We start from the raw sequence: 13,523 nt of genomic DNA, 5'->3' as shown, positions 1-13,523 counted from the left end.
TCACCAATATAGATCAAATCAGTATTCCTCTTCATCAGAAGATAAGGCTCACAGGTAACAGATCACAGGTCCATAAAGCGGGTCACAGGTCCATAGGAAAACAAAGGTCCGGACATAGTGCATTACCGCAATAAATTACTTTATTGAACATAACATAAAATCATAAAAATTACCTTGTAAAGCACTATACAAGTGCATGTGATGAGCAGATTGTATTACACACAGCGGTCTCGACCGCAATGGATGGCGGGTGACGTCACCGGCCCCTCCCCCTTCGCACGCGTTACGTCCCACTGCACGGGACTTCCTCAGCTATTGGTAAGGGAGAAGGACAGGGCTACTTATAGTCACTCATAGCCCTACTCATAGGCTATGAGTGACTATAAGTAGCCCTGTCCTTCTCCCTTACCAATAGCTGAGGAAGTCCCGTGCAGTGGGACGTAACGCGTGCGAAGGGGGAGGGGCCGGTGACGTCACCCGCCATCCATTGCGGTCGAGACCGCTGTGTGTAATACAATCTGCTCATCACATGCACTTGTATAGTGCTTTACAAGGTAATTTTTATGATTTTATGTTATGTTCAATAAAGTAATTTATTGCGGTAATGCACTATGTCCGGACCTTTGTTTTCCTATGGACCTGTGACCCGCTTTATGGACCTGTGATCTGTTACCTGTGAGCCTTATCTTCTGATGAAGAGGAATACTGATTTGATCTATATTGGTGATATCCTTGGAGAAAGTTTGTCTTACTAGCCCGTCTGGTGACACAGGGGCTAAGTGTAAGGTGAGAGGCTAATGAGACTGGGTGGAGGAATACCAGCACATTGAAGAGCACTGAATGTTTATATCTTGTGCATGCTTCACCATAATTTTCACCTGTGGACTGCTCTCCTCGATATCTTCTTCATAATCCATATTTGATAGCGCTGCACTTTTTGTTATATATTTGTTATTGGGACTTTTGGTTTATTGATCCTTTAGTGCATAGCAGCTTTCTATTATATTATTTTATACAGTTGCGCTGAATTTTTATCTATTATTATTTAATAATTAAACCCTGCGCTACCCTCAAAACAAATAGTTCAAAATATATAAAGAAATATTGCAGCTGCTGCTCACCAAGTAAAACTCAGAAGAATATATAAAACCAGATTAACACAGCACTTGCATACAAAAAATCAATTATAAGTGAAGTAAAAATACAAATGTGACCCAAAAAAATTTGAAATAACTATAGATACTGAACAAGTGTCCAAAAACTAATTCAATGCTATACATTTTCAAAAACAATGTCCAAAATAAGTGATGCATCAATAAGATGTAAAGTGCTCCAGTGCAGATATAAAACCACTCGTGCTCCAGGTGACTGTGACCCCTCCAGGAACCCTATATATTATAGTTCATATTCCTATCGCACACCTTCCTGGTTTGTAGGCTTGTGTGCACTGGGTGATGAAGCGATCATCAGTTGGCAACTGGATTAGTTACAAGTAGATACATATTCGCCAGCACACCAAGGATCTTGCAAAAGCAGTCCAAAAACTTTATTCAAGATAAGATCACATCAGAAAAATATAGTGCAACGTTTCGGAGCCGCACAAGACCCCTTCGTCAGGCATGTGATGATGTCATCACATGCCTGATGAAGGGGCCCTGTGCGGCTCCGAAACGTTGCACTATATTTTTCTGATGTGATCTTATCTTGAATAAAGTTTTTGGACTGCTTTTGCAAGATCCTTGGTGTGCTGGCGAATATGTATCTACCCTCCAGGAACCCTACTCACCAGAAAATATGGACCCCGGCTAGGGTCAGATAAGCCTGTAAATGAGTGGATGTAGGAATACACCAAAGCTTCTCCTTAGCAATAGAAGGGCTGGATAGAAATTCCAATCAGGTGATGGTCCTAAATGGCTCCAAGCAATATTGCCAAAAAAGAAGACCAGGGATAGTGAAGACCGTTTGGAATTTTTTTTAATAATAAAAGCCAAAAAACATACTCACAAAATGTGTTATAATATAATAAGAGCAAGATAAACTGCAGGTGCTTTCAGGAAAGCCGCTATAGCGTGCGTTCCACGGCTGGCCAGGAAGTAAACCGAATCCAAGGTGCCGTACCGGAAATACGTCAACGCGTTTCGCCCTCCCACTTGGGCGTTATCAAAGCCTCATTTACAGGCTTCAAAAGGAAGGGGGAAATTTGGGACTTTATATGAGACTCCTGGGCTACAGGCTTATCTGACCCTAGCCGGGGTCCATATTTTCTGGTGAGTAGGGTTCCTGGAGGGGTCACAGTCACCTGGGGCACTAGTGGTTTTATATCTGCACTGGACCACTTTACATCTTATTGAGGCATCACTTATTTTGGACATTGTTTTTGAAACCTTATTGCATTGAATTAGTTTTTGGACACTTATTCAGTATCTATAGTTATTTTAATTTTTTTTGGGTCACATTTGTATTTTGACTTCACTTATAATTGATTTTTTGTATGCAAGCGCTGTGTTAATCTGGTTTTATACAAAGTACAGATTGCTGGTTCCAGCTTAAAGGCTTCTTTCCTGTGCTGCTGTCAGACTTTTACAATGCCTCATGAGAGGTGTAGTTCTGCAACAGCTGGAGGGCCGTAGTTTGAGGATCCCTGCCCTTATGTTTCCCATTTCTGTGATTTATACTGAAACTAATTAACCTGTGGTCACTGTTTCCTAAGTTGCCCCTTATTTCTACATCCACAATCAGGTCTGTATTATTCGTAATTAGTAGGTCTAGTAACGCATTGTTTCTCATTGGTGCGTTCACCATCTGACCCATGAAGTTGTCCTGCAAAACATTTAGGAAATGGCGAGCCTTAGACAAATGTTGCGGTTTCTTCTGCCCAGTCTATATCTGAATAATTAAAATCCCCCATTATAATGACATTTCCCATCCTTGCTGCCATTCCAAGCTGTGATAGGAGGTCTGCCTCCCCCGCCCCCTCCTCCTTCTGGTTGGGGGCCTATAGCATACGCCCAATATTACTTTCCCCTTAATATCTTCCCTTTGAAGCTCTACCCATTGGGATTCCACCTCCTCCCTAGCTCCATTAGTAATATTGTCAATCATATTCACTTGCACATCATTCTTGATATACAGGCATACCCCACCCCCTTTTTTACCCTATCTCTGTGATAAAGGGAATACCCCTGAATGGCTGCCAGCCAATCATGAGAGCTGTCAAACCAAGTTTCTGAAATTCCTACAAAATCGAAATCCTCCTCATAGACTTCTAGCATTAGTATACAAACCTCTTAATTTTTGTCCGGTCGCATACTATAGCCTTGTTAGATATTATGAGGCTGCATTTTGGATTTGTCAACTTTCCTACCTTGGGTTTTTGCACACAACAGCCCTGATCCTCCTTTTCTTGGGTCAACAATCCTGGCTCCTCCCTCTCACAAGAATCTCACAGCATCTTCTTCCCCATGCTCCAGCGGTCTTTGGTTCTAACATCATCAAGACCAGGGGTCTCCAAACTTTCTAAACTAAGGCCAAGTTTACTGTCCCTCGACTTTAGGGTGGCCGGACTGTGGCCAGTGGGAGTTAACAATGCCCTATTTTTGGTATTTAAAAAAAAATAACAGAAATACTTGGTCTGGTTTTTGCGCACAGCAGCCCGATCCTCCTTTTCTTGGGTCAACAATCCTGGCTCCTTCTTCTCACTAAGTTCCCCCGTAGCAAGCAGCTTGCTATGGGGGCACTCATGCATGCTCACTCCCGAGCTGGCTGTGTGTGTCCATAGATACACAGTGTATGGATTGGCCCCGCCCCCTCCTCACTGGCTGTGATTGACAGTAGTGGGAGCCAATGGCTCTCGTTACTGTGTCTGAGTCAATGAAAGCAGAGAGAGCCTCAGCTCTTGTGCACAGCGCTGAATCAAGGTGGGGCTCAGGTAAGTATAAGGGGGCCTGGGGGGACTGCATGCAGAAGGTTTGTTTTTTACCTTACTTTTAAGAGGAGCTCCAGGTTTCTTTAGCAAAAATTCAAAGTCAGCAGCTACAAATACTGTAGCTACTGACTTTTATTATAAGGGCAGTTACCTGTCCAGGGATCTTGCGATATCCGCACTTGAGCCAAATCTTTAATCGGCTTTGTGTGCAGGCACCAGCATCTCTAGTGAGGGAAAAACAGCCTGTTTCCTACTGCGCATGCGCGAGTCATACTGCGCCTTGTTAATGTTCCTGTAGTCTTCTGGGACCTGTGATGTATCCCAGGGGAAGGAGGCGAACTTCTGGCTGAGCTCGCTATGCTGATCTGAGCCCGGAAGTTGGGAGCGGGTATCTGTCAAAACCAGGTACCTACTTCACCCCAAAAAAAGTGCCAAATGTGGCAGGGGAGGGGGGAAAAGTGCTCTGCTTTAATGCAGAGAACCACTTAAAAAATATATTCATCAATCGAGACAAAGGATTCAAATCCACTTTGTGTGCCCCAGATGCTTTTACAAACCCAAATATATATCTTGTAAAAGTAGCAGTGGCATCCAACGCTGTATCTTGGCCTAGGCCAACAAGGCCCAGGCCTAGGGCGGCACTTTGCAGGGTGGCAGCACCAAAATAATAATAACAGATGAAGGGGTGGATCTTAAACAAGAAGGGGCGGGAAAAATATGGGGGGGGGGGCGCCTGATTTTAATCTTGCCTAGGGCAGCACAAAACCAAAATACCCCACTGGTGGCATCATCACTGTGCTGTACATAGCCTGTGCAGGGGGCAGAGCTGTGAGAGGGGCCCAGCAGACTCCCCCCACTACAGACTGCCTGCAGGAAATTACAGGAGGGGGCACAGACAAGACTGGTCATCCTGCACAAGGAGCAAGGGCAGAGCTGTGGGAGAGAACCAGCAGGCTCCACCCACTACAGACTGCCTGCAGGAAATTACAGGAGGGGGCACAGACAAGACCAGTCATCCTGCACAAGGAGCGAGGGCAGAGCTGTGGAAGGGGCCCAACAGGCCCCACCCACTACAGACTGCCTGCAGGAAATAACAAGAGGGGGCAGAGACAAGAACATTCATCCTACAAGGGGAGAGAACCACAAGCGCCAATACCCTTATTGGCACTCGTGGTCCTCTTCCCTTGTGTTTTGATGACAGAGCCGCTTCTCTCTTCACTGTCAGCAGCCATCTCAGTGTACAGATCCCTCATTGGAACTTAATTGGAACTTTCCTGCCCTCTCCATCCCAGTAAGGACTGCCTGAGCATTACTGGCTGTCTGTTTGCGCCAATACCCCTTTGTTGTAAGAACAATCATCCTGCACAAGGAGAGAGAGCAGAGCTGTGGGAGGAGCCCAGCAGGCTCCACCCACTACATGCTACATGAAGAAAACAACAGGGGGGAGGGTGGAGACAAGACCGGTCACCCTGCACAAGGAAAGAGAGCAGAGCTATGGGAGGAGCCCAGCAGGCTCCACCCACTACATGCTGCCTGCAGAAAACTACAGGAGGGGGCGGAGACTAGACCGGTCACCCTGCACATAGAAAGGAAGAACAATTGTGAGAGGGGCCCAGCAGGCTCCACCCACTACATGCTGCCTGCAGAAAACTACAGGAGGAGGCGGAGACAAGACCAGTCATCCTGCACAAGGAGAGAGGGCAGAATTGTGGGAGCTAGCTCCACCCACTACATGCTGACTGCAGAAGACTACAGGAGGGGCCGGAGACAAGACCAGTCACCCTGCACAAGGAAAGGGAGCAAAGCTGTGGGAGAAATCCCAGCAGGCTCCATCCACTACATGCTGCCTGCAGAAACTACAGGAGGGGGTGGAAGCAAGACTGGTCACCCTGAACAAAGAGAGAGAGCAGAACTGTGGGAGGGGCCCATCAGGCTCCACCTACTACATGCTGCCTGCAGAAAGTACAGGAGGGGGTGGAGACAAGACTGGTCACCCTGAACAAAGAGAAAGAGCAGAGCTGTGGGAGGGGCCCATCAGGCTCCACCCACTACATGCTGCCTGCAGAAACTACAGGAGGGGGTGGAGACAAGACTGGTCACCCTGAACAAGGAGAGAGAGCAGAGCTGTGGGAGGGGCCCATCAGGCTCCACCTACTACATGCTGCATGCAGAAAGTACAGGAAGGGGTGGAGACAAGACTGGTCACCCTGAACAAGGAGAGAGAGCAGAGCTGTGGGAGGGGCCCATCAGGCTCCACCTACTACATGCTGCCTGCAGAAAGTACAAGAGGGGGTGGAGACAAGACTGGTCACCCTGAACAAGGAGAGAGAGCAGAGCTGTGGGAGGGGCCCATCAGGCTCCACCTACTACATGCTGCATGCAGAAAGTACAGGAGGGGGTGGAGACAAGACTGGTCACTCTGAACAAGGAGAGAGAGCAGAGCTGTGGGAGGGGCCCATCAGGCTCCACCTACTACACGCTGCCTGCAGAAAGTACAGGAGGGGGTGGAGACAAGACTGGTCACTCTGAACAAGGAGAGAGAGCAGAGCTGTGGGAGGGGCCCATCAGGCTCCACCTACTACATGCTGCCTGCAGAAAGTACAGGAAGGGGCGGAGACAAGACCAGTCACACTGCAGAAGAAGAGAGAGCAGCAGTAAGCAGTCTTTATTACAGGAAAGGAAAAGTCCCACACTGGATTACTGCACAGATCTGGAAGAAATACACAAAGCACACCAAGATTCAAGAAGAATACACACGATGAATGCATTCAGACAATATTTCCCTATCTCAGTGTTCAGCTTTAACATACAGGAAGCTCTATGATGGCAGGCAGTGAAAGAGTTACTTAAAAAGTACTTCAAGCGAAAGTCGTTTGGAAATGGCTAATCGCTTTTCAACAGATAGTTTCACGTTTGCTTTCATACGGATCTTTGTGGCTTAGGCGTTGAGTATAGCTTCTTAAGGCCAGCTCTCGGCGACCGGGGCTGAGCTATACGTTTGTCATTGAGGAAATATGATACCGTGTGTTAGGTGTTCCCGAGCCTCCATTCAATAGATTCAACAAACTAGAACTAGTCAAACAGGACGTGCGGCTGCACTCCCAGCATAACGAGGAGCGCAGCAACGAAAAATTCGCCTGCTTAATCTCCGTCATGTGGACTTTGGCAGATGACCTCAAAAATGTGTCTTGTTCTTTACTTTCAAGGCTTGTACCTGGAAAAAGAAACAAAGGCTGTTTGAAAACACGCTCTCGGAATTCTTTTTAAACTTCTTAGGCAGTCAACAGAAAAGGATTTGTGCAGAACAGATTAGGAGAAGGCAGCGCAACCTTCTGCTCCGGCTGACGCCAAGTGGGCACCGAGATCACTTTTGTCTCTGCGGGTTGGCCGGGGGGAGCCGCCAAGTTCAATGTAGCCACTAAAAGTGAATGATTATCTCGCTGGAGCCGGAGAAGTGATTAGATTTCGGGGGGGAGAGTGCAAAAGAGGAAAGCCCACCCACCCCGCATGGGGCAGCGAGCCTGAGCTGTAGACACGGGTGGTATGTACGGGGCATCCCTGGGCCAAAGCAGCCATGCTGACGGTTAAAGAATTCCCCAGCCGACGGCACTCATGGATATGGTAGGTATTCAAATGTATTTTATCTATATTACATGTGTTTTACAACATATGGAACAGAATGAAACTCTACATACTGTATATACAGTATATATATATATATATGTGTGTGTGTGTGTGCACTTTATGAACATCTCTATCTATTATATATATATATATATATATATATATATATATATATATATTATACATAATATAAGATCATATGTATATATTTTTATCATTTTTCTTTATTTCCCTCCTTCTTTCCTTCCATATATGAAATATATATTTCAAAGAACTAGGCCTATATATATTGTATACTGTACTGTCAGTCCTCACACAGGATATTTAGGCATTTATTATCTATCATTGTCTGCAGCCAGCGCGCCTTCCACCTACAGATAATCAGAACCAGACATAGAGAACATACAGGTGGATGGATATTATATCTATAGATAGATCTGTAAGAGTGAGAGAAAACAATCTATGGAAAGAAATATATGATAGATAGATAGATAGATAGATAGATAGATAGATAGATAGATAGATAGATAGATAGATAGATAGATAGATAGATAGATAGATAGATCGATAGATAGTATAGCATGTCACACATATCATATATAGATATTGGTATTATGGGATATCACACATATAATCTATAGATATTGGTAGTATAGGATATCACACATGTGATATATAGATATTGGTATTATGGGATATCACACATATGATGTATAGATATTGGTAGTATAGGATATCACACGTGATGTATAGATATTGGTATTATGGGATATCACACATATAATCTATAGATATTGGTATTATAGAATACCACACATATGCATGTATTGGTAGTATAGGATATTGCACATATGATCTATAGATATTGGTATTATGGGATAGCACACAAATGATCTATAGATATTGGTATTATGGGATAGCACAGAAATGATCTATAGATATTGGTAGTATAGGATATCACACATATCATGTATAGATATTGGTAGTATAGGATATTGCACAAATAATGTATAGATATTAGTAGTATAGGATATCACAAAAATGATCTACAGATATTGGTATTAGGGATATCACAGATATGATCTATAGATATTGGTAGTATAGGATGTCACACATATAATCTTTAGATTAAAACATAAAAGTGCAGCGCTAAATCAGTGAACAAATGTATGCACAAATATGAACTTTTATACATTGGTTATATGAATTTATTTTTATATTTGTTCATACATTTGTTCACTGATTTAGCGCTGCACTTTTATGTTTTAATTTGGTTTACACAACAGGTGTCAGTTGATGTGCTAGCAGCTTTATTTTCAGTTACGGTTATGGTTAGCGCAGTTGATTTATATTCTTTCACTTATAATCTATAGATATTGGTAGTATAGGATATCACACATATGATCTATAGATATTGGTATTATAGGATATCACACAAATGATCTATAGATATTGGTATTATGGGATATCACATATATAACGTATAGGTATTGGTAGTATAGGATATCACACCTATGATGTATAGATATTGGTATTTTGGGATATCACACATATAATCTATAGATATTGGTATTATGGGATATCACACATGTGATGTATAGATATTGGTATTATGGGATATCACACATGTGATGTATAGATATTGGTATTATGGGATATCACACATATGATGTATAGGTATTGGTATTATGGGATATCACCAGAGGCGTAACTAGAACCTTCAGGGCCCTGATGCAAGAAACCATGAAGGGCCCCCCAGACCCCTGGCCGGGGCCCTTACCTTCAAGCCCAGGGCTCTTCCCACTAATCCTGGGGCTCTTTACACTCGTTGCATGGCCTTTTATTACGGTCCCACAGCAGGATTCTTTCACAAGTTCTGCAGTGGGCCCCCTTCCTGCAATCTTGTGGGCCCCCTTCCTGCAATCTTGGGGCCTCCCCACAGTGGTGCAATGCCAGGGTCCAGTCGCAAGTGTGACCTTTGTGATCCTGGAAGTTCACCCACTGGTTTGCTACCGGGCCCCCTGGAGCATGGGGCCCGGTAGCGATTGCAACCCCTGCAACCCCTGTAGTTACGCCCCTGGATATCACACATATCATGTATAGATATTGGTATTATGGGATATCACACATGTGATGTATAGATATTGGTATTATGGGATATCACACATATCATGTATAGATATTGGTATTATGGGATATCACACATATAGATGGATAGGTATTGGTATTATGGGATATCACACATATAATGTATAGATATTGGTATTATGGGATATCACACATATAAATGTATAGATATTGGTATTATGGGATATCACACATATCATGTATAGATATTGGTATTATGGGATATCACACATGTGATGTATAGATATTGGTATTATGGGATATCACACATATAGATGTATAGATATTGGTATTATGGGATATCACACATATAAATGTATAGATATTGGTATTATGGGATATCACACATATAAATGTATAGATATTGGTATTATGGGATATCACACATATAAATGTATAGATATTGGTATTATGGGATATCACACATATAGATGTATAGATATTGGTATTATGGGATATCACACATGTGATGTATAGATATTGGTATTATGGGATATCACACATATGATGTATAGGTATTGGTATTATGGGATATCACACATATCATGTATAGATATTGGTATTATGGGATATCACACATATAGATGTATAGATATTGGTATTATGGGATATCACACATATAGATGTATAGATATTGGTATTATGGGATATCACACATATAAATGTATAGATATTGGTATTATGGGATATCACACATATAGATGTATAGATATTGGTATTATGGGATATCACACATATGGATACAGATGACTGGATAATCCTGCCATGCCTCGTTGTCTCCCTTCACACACAGTACTTTTCCTGTCATTGTGATTTATAGATTTGGGCAGTTATGCTGGTTTGTCTGCCAAGCAGCCGCCGGGGTACAGTCACTTGTCAGCTCAGTGTGTTAAGAAGGGCGTTGTGTTCCTGATTGTCTCCAGTGCCAAGATTGTAAGCTCTTCTGCACCATGACACCAGGCCACTGTCCCTTCTGTTTTCATTACATACCTTATTTTTGATGTCTTTGCCGGGTCTCTGGGCTTGTCTGTGCAGGTTTAAATGACTTTTATGCTTTACTGGTACATTTATCCCATTAATTCTTGCACCTGTTAACAAATAAACTATAAAGCTTATTCAGGTTTTCATGCTATCATTCACTATAATGAATACTTTTCTTTCACTACTTCTATGTATTAGTGTAAAGGGAAATCAAACTCTTAGTGCCGGTTCACACTAGTACGACTTGTCAGCCTGACAAGTCGCGGTCCGTCACGCTCCCATTGTGTAGTACAGGAGCCGTTCTAATAGGAGCGACAGAAGTCGCTCCGACTTAGAAAAAGGGTCCTGTACTACTTCGGGGTGACATCAGAGCGACTTGCATAGAGGGTCCTGTTCATTTTATGAAGTCTGTGCAAGTCGTGCCGAAGTCGCGCTGCACACGACTTCACAGGTCTCCCCCGAAGTCGTGCCGCTGCAGTGTGAACCGGCACTGAATCCAGAAAATCCAGGGACCTTCTATTGCTTTCAGCCTCCTCCAAATCTCCAAATTCCGTTTTGTTGCTGCTGTGTTGTGACTTCCTGTAAGAGGATGGCTATGTTCCTTCTCCATGGTCCCACTGGGTGTTGGAATGTAGCCACCCTCTTGCTCACTCCTGAGATGGGTTATGGGATTTGTAGTGTGCATAGAGCAGTACACATGGCCGCAACTAACATGCACTGCTCATCAGGGCCATCTTTAATATTGATTGGACTCCGGGCAAACATTTTCGTGAGCCCTCCCGAAACCACTTGTCAACTTTTTGCGGGCTCAAGGGGCAGCTGTCCAGGGCCCAGTCATTGTTGTGGGGCCCAAAGCATTTGCCCTGTGTTAAAGACGGCCATGTGCTCATTCCAAAAAAAACAGGAGGGGGAAAAGGAGAGGTTCAAGTGCTCACAGTCGACATTACAAGGAGGCAGCAAAACACAGTATGAGAAGATTTCATGATAAGTAGATTATAGGGCCATTTAGTAGTGGATGTGTCTTGTTTTGGAGAATAAAAATACTGTTTAGCGTCACTTTAATTAAAGCTGATGCTCACTCCTTGCTGACTGTTATATTTTTCACACACCGGCAGTAAATCGTGTAAGGAGCTTACAATCGAATGTCCCTATCTCATGTGCACACAGACTAGGAGTAGTTTGGAGAGTTGCCTGCATGCATAATAGAGCAGAGTGACCTAGCGGCATGTCTTTAGAGTGTTGGAGGAAAGCAGAGTACAGTATCACAAGCACAGGGAGAACATGCAAACTCCATGCAGATAGTGCCCTGGCTGGGATCCAGGGACCCCAGAGCAGCAGGGCAAAGGTACGAACCGTGTCCCATATATTATTAACTACTTCTGGACCGGAAGGATCTTCCCCCTGAATTACAAGGCCATTTTTGCGATTCGGCACTGTTACTTTTTTTTTTTTTTTGGTGCCCCGTGTGAGGACACTGTGTTACTTTAACAGACAATTGCACGGACATGCTACACTTTACCGAAATAAAATAGTTTTCTTTTTTTTCACACAAATAGAGCTTTCTTTTGGTGGTATTTGATCACCTGTGCAATTTTTTTTTTTTTTTTTTTTTGCGCTATAAGGAAAAATAGAGCCACAATTCTGAAAAAAAAAAAAAAAAAAACAATATTTTTCACATTCTGCTATATAAAATTCCCAATAAAAAAAACATGTAATATTCAATTTTTTTTCATCATTTTAGGTCAATTTGTATTCTGCTACATATTTTTGGTGAAAAAAATCAGAATAAGTGTATTTTGATTGGTTTGTGCAAAAGTTATCGCGTCTACAAACTAGGGGAAAGATTTGTTTCATTTTGACTATTTTTTTTTTTACTAGTAATGGTGGCGATCTGCGATTTTTAGGGGGACTGCGACATTGCGACGGACAGATCGGACCCCTAACTGACATTTTTGGGGGGACCAGTGACATTACTATAGTAATCAGTGTTAAAAATATGCACTGCTACTGTAATAATGACCACTGGCAGGGGAGGGGTTAAAGTGAGAAAAATGGTTTTCTTCTCATAATTGTCGCTCTTTTTTTTTTTTGTTTATAGCGCAAAAAATAAAAAACGCACAGGTGATCAAATACCACCAAAAGAAAGCTCTATTTGTTGGAAAAAAGGACATCAATTTTATTTGGGTACAGCGTTGCACGATCACGCAATTGTCAGTTAAACTAACGCAGTTCCGTATCGCAGACAATGGCCTGGTCATGAAGGGGAAGGGGGGGGGAATCTTCCGTTAGTTAACCGGTTGCCAACTGCGCACAGTATATTTACTGCTGCAGTCAGCCCCGGCCAGGCAGAGTGACGTAGGTCTACGTCGCTAGCCTGTCACCGGGTTTTGAGCCAATAGCGGGCGAGCGCGCGCCCGCCTCGGCTCGTTCACGGAGGAGTGCGGGCGTGTGACCGGCGGACCCCATGTCCGCCGGTCACACTACGATCGTCGGTACAGCGGGAGAAAGGCGGGCGGCTTATGTAAACAAGCCGCCTGTCATTCTCCCCTGTGTAAAAATGGAGATCAGACGGTTCTACTATGTAGAACCGTTGATCTCTGTTCTTACACTAGTAGCCATGTCCCACTACAGTTAGAATCACGCCCCTAGGACACACTTAACCCCTCCCTGTCCAATACAGTTAACCCCTTCCCTGCCAGTGTCATTTTTACAGTAACAGTGCATATGTATAGCACTGATTACTGCAGTAATGTCACTGGTACCCCCAAAAGTGTCAAAAATGTCAGTCAAGGGTCCAATCTGTCCACCGCAATGTCGCAGTACCGCAAAAAAAATCGCAGATCGCCGCCATTACTCGTTAAAAAAA

General features: G+C 43.5%; 1 protein-coding gene across 3 annotated transcripts in view; it reads left to right on the top strand.

Moving 5' to 3' along the window:
- Window positions 1–13,523, top strand: part of PDE4B (phosphodiesterase 4B) — a 711,253-nt gene that overhangs the window by 398,443 nt on the left and 299,287 nt on the right. Inside the window, exon 1 of one of the 3 annotated variants that reach the window (XM_082264995.1) lies at window positions 6,873–7,546. The exons of the other annotated variants lie outside the window; for them this stretch is intronic. Within the exon in view, the coding sequence (XP_082121121.1) occupies window positions 7,500–7,546 (47 nt within the window). The 5' untranslated portion in view covers window positions 6,873–7,499. Of the gene's footprint in view, window positions 1–6,872; window positions 7,547–13,523 lie in introns of those variants that run through there. 3 annotated transcript variants of the gene reach the window in all.

Source organism: Pelophylax lessonae (assembly GCF_965119305.1).
Source record: "Pelophylax lessonae genome assembly, chromosome: 8".
In the NCBI taxonomy this organism is placed as follows: domain Eukaryota; kingdom Metazoa; phylum Chordata; class Amphibia; order Anura; family Ranidae; genus Pelophylax; species Pelophylax lessonae.
Note: the sequence above shows the minus strand (reverse complement) of the source record. Positions and strands in the feature narration are given on the sequence as shown.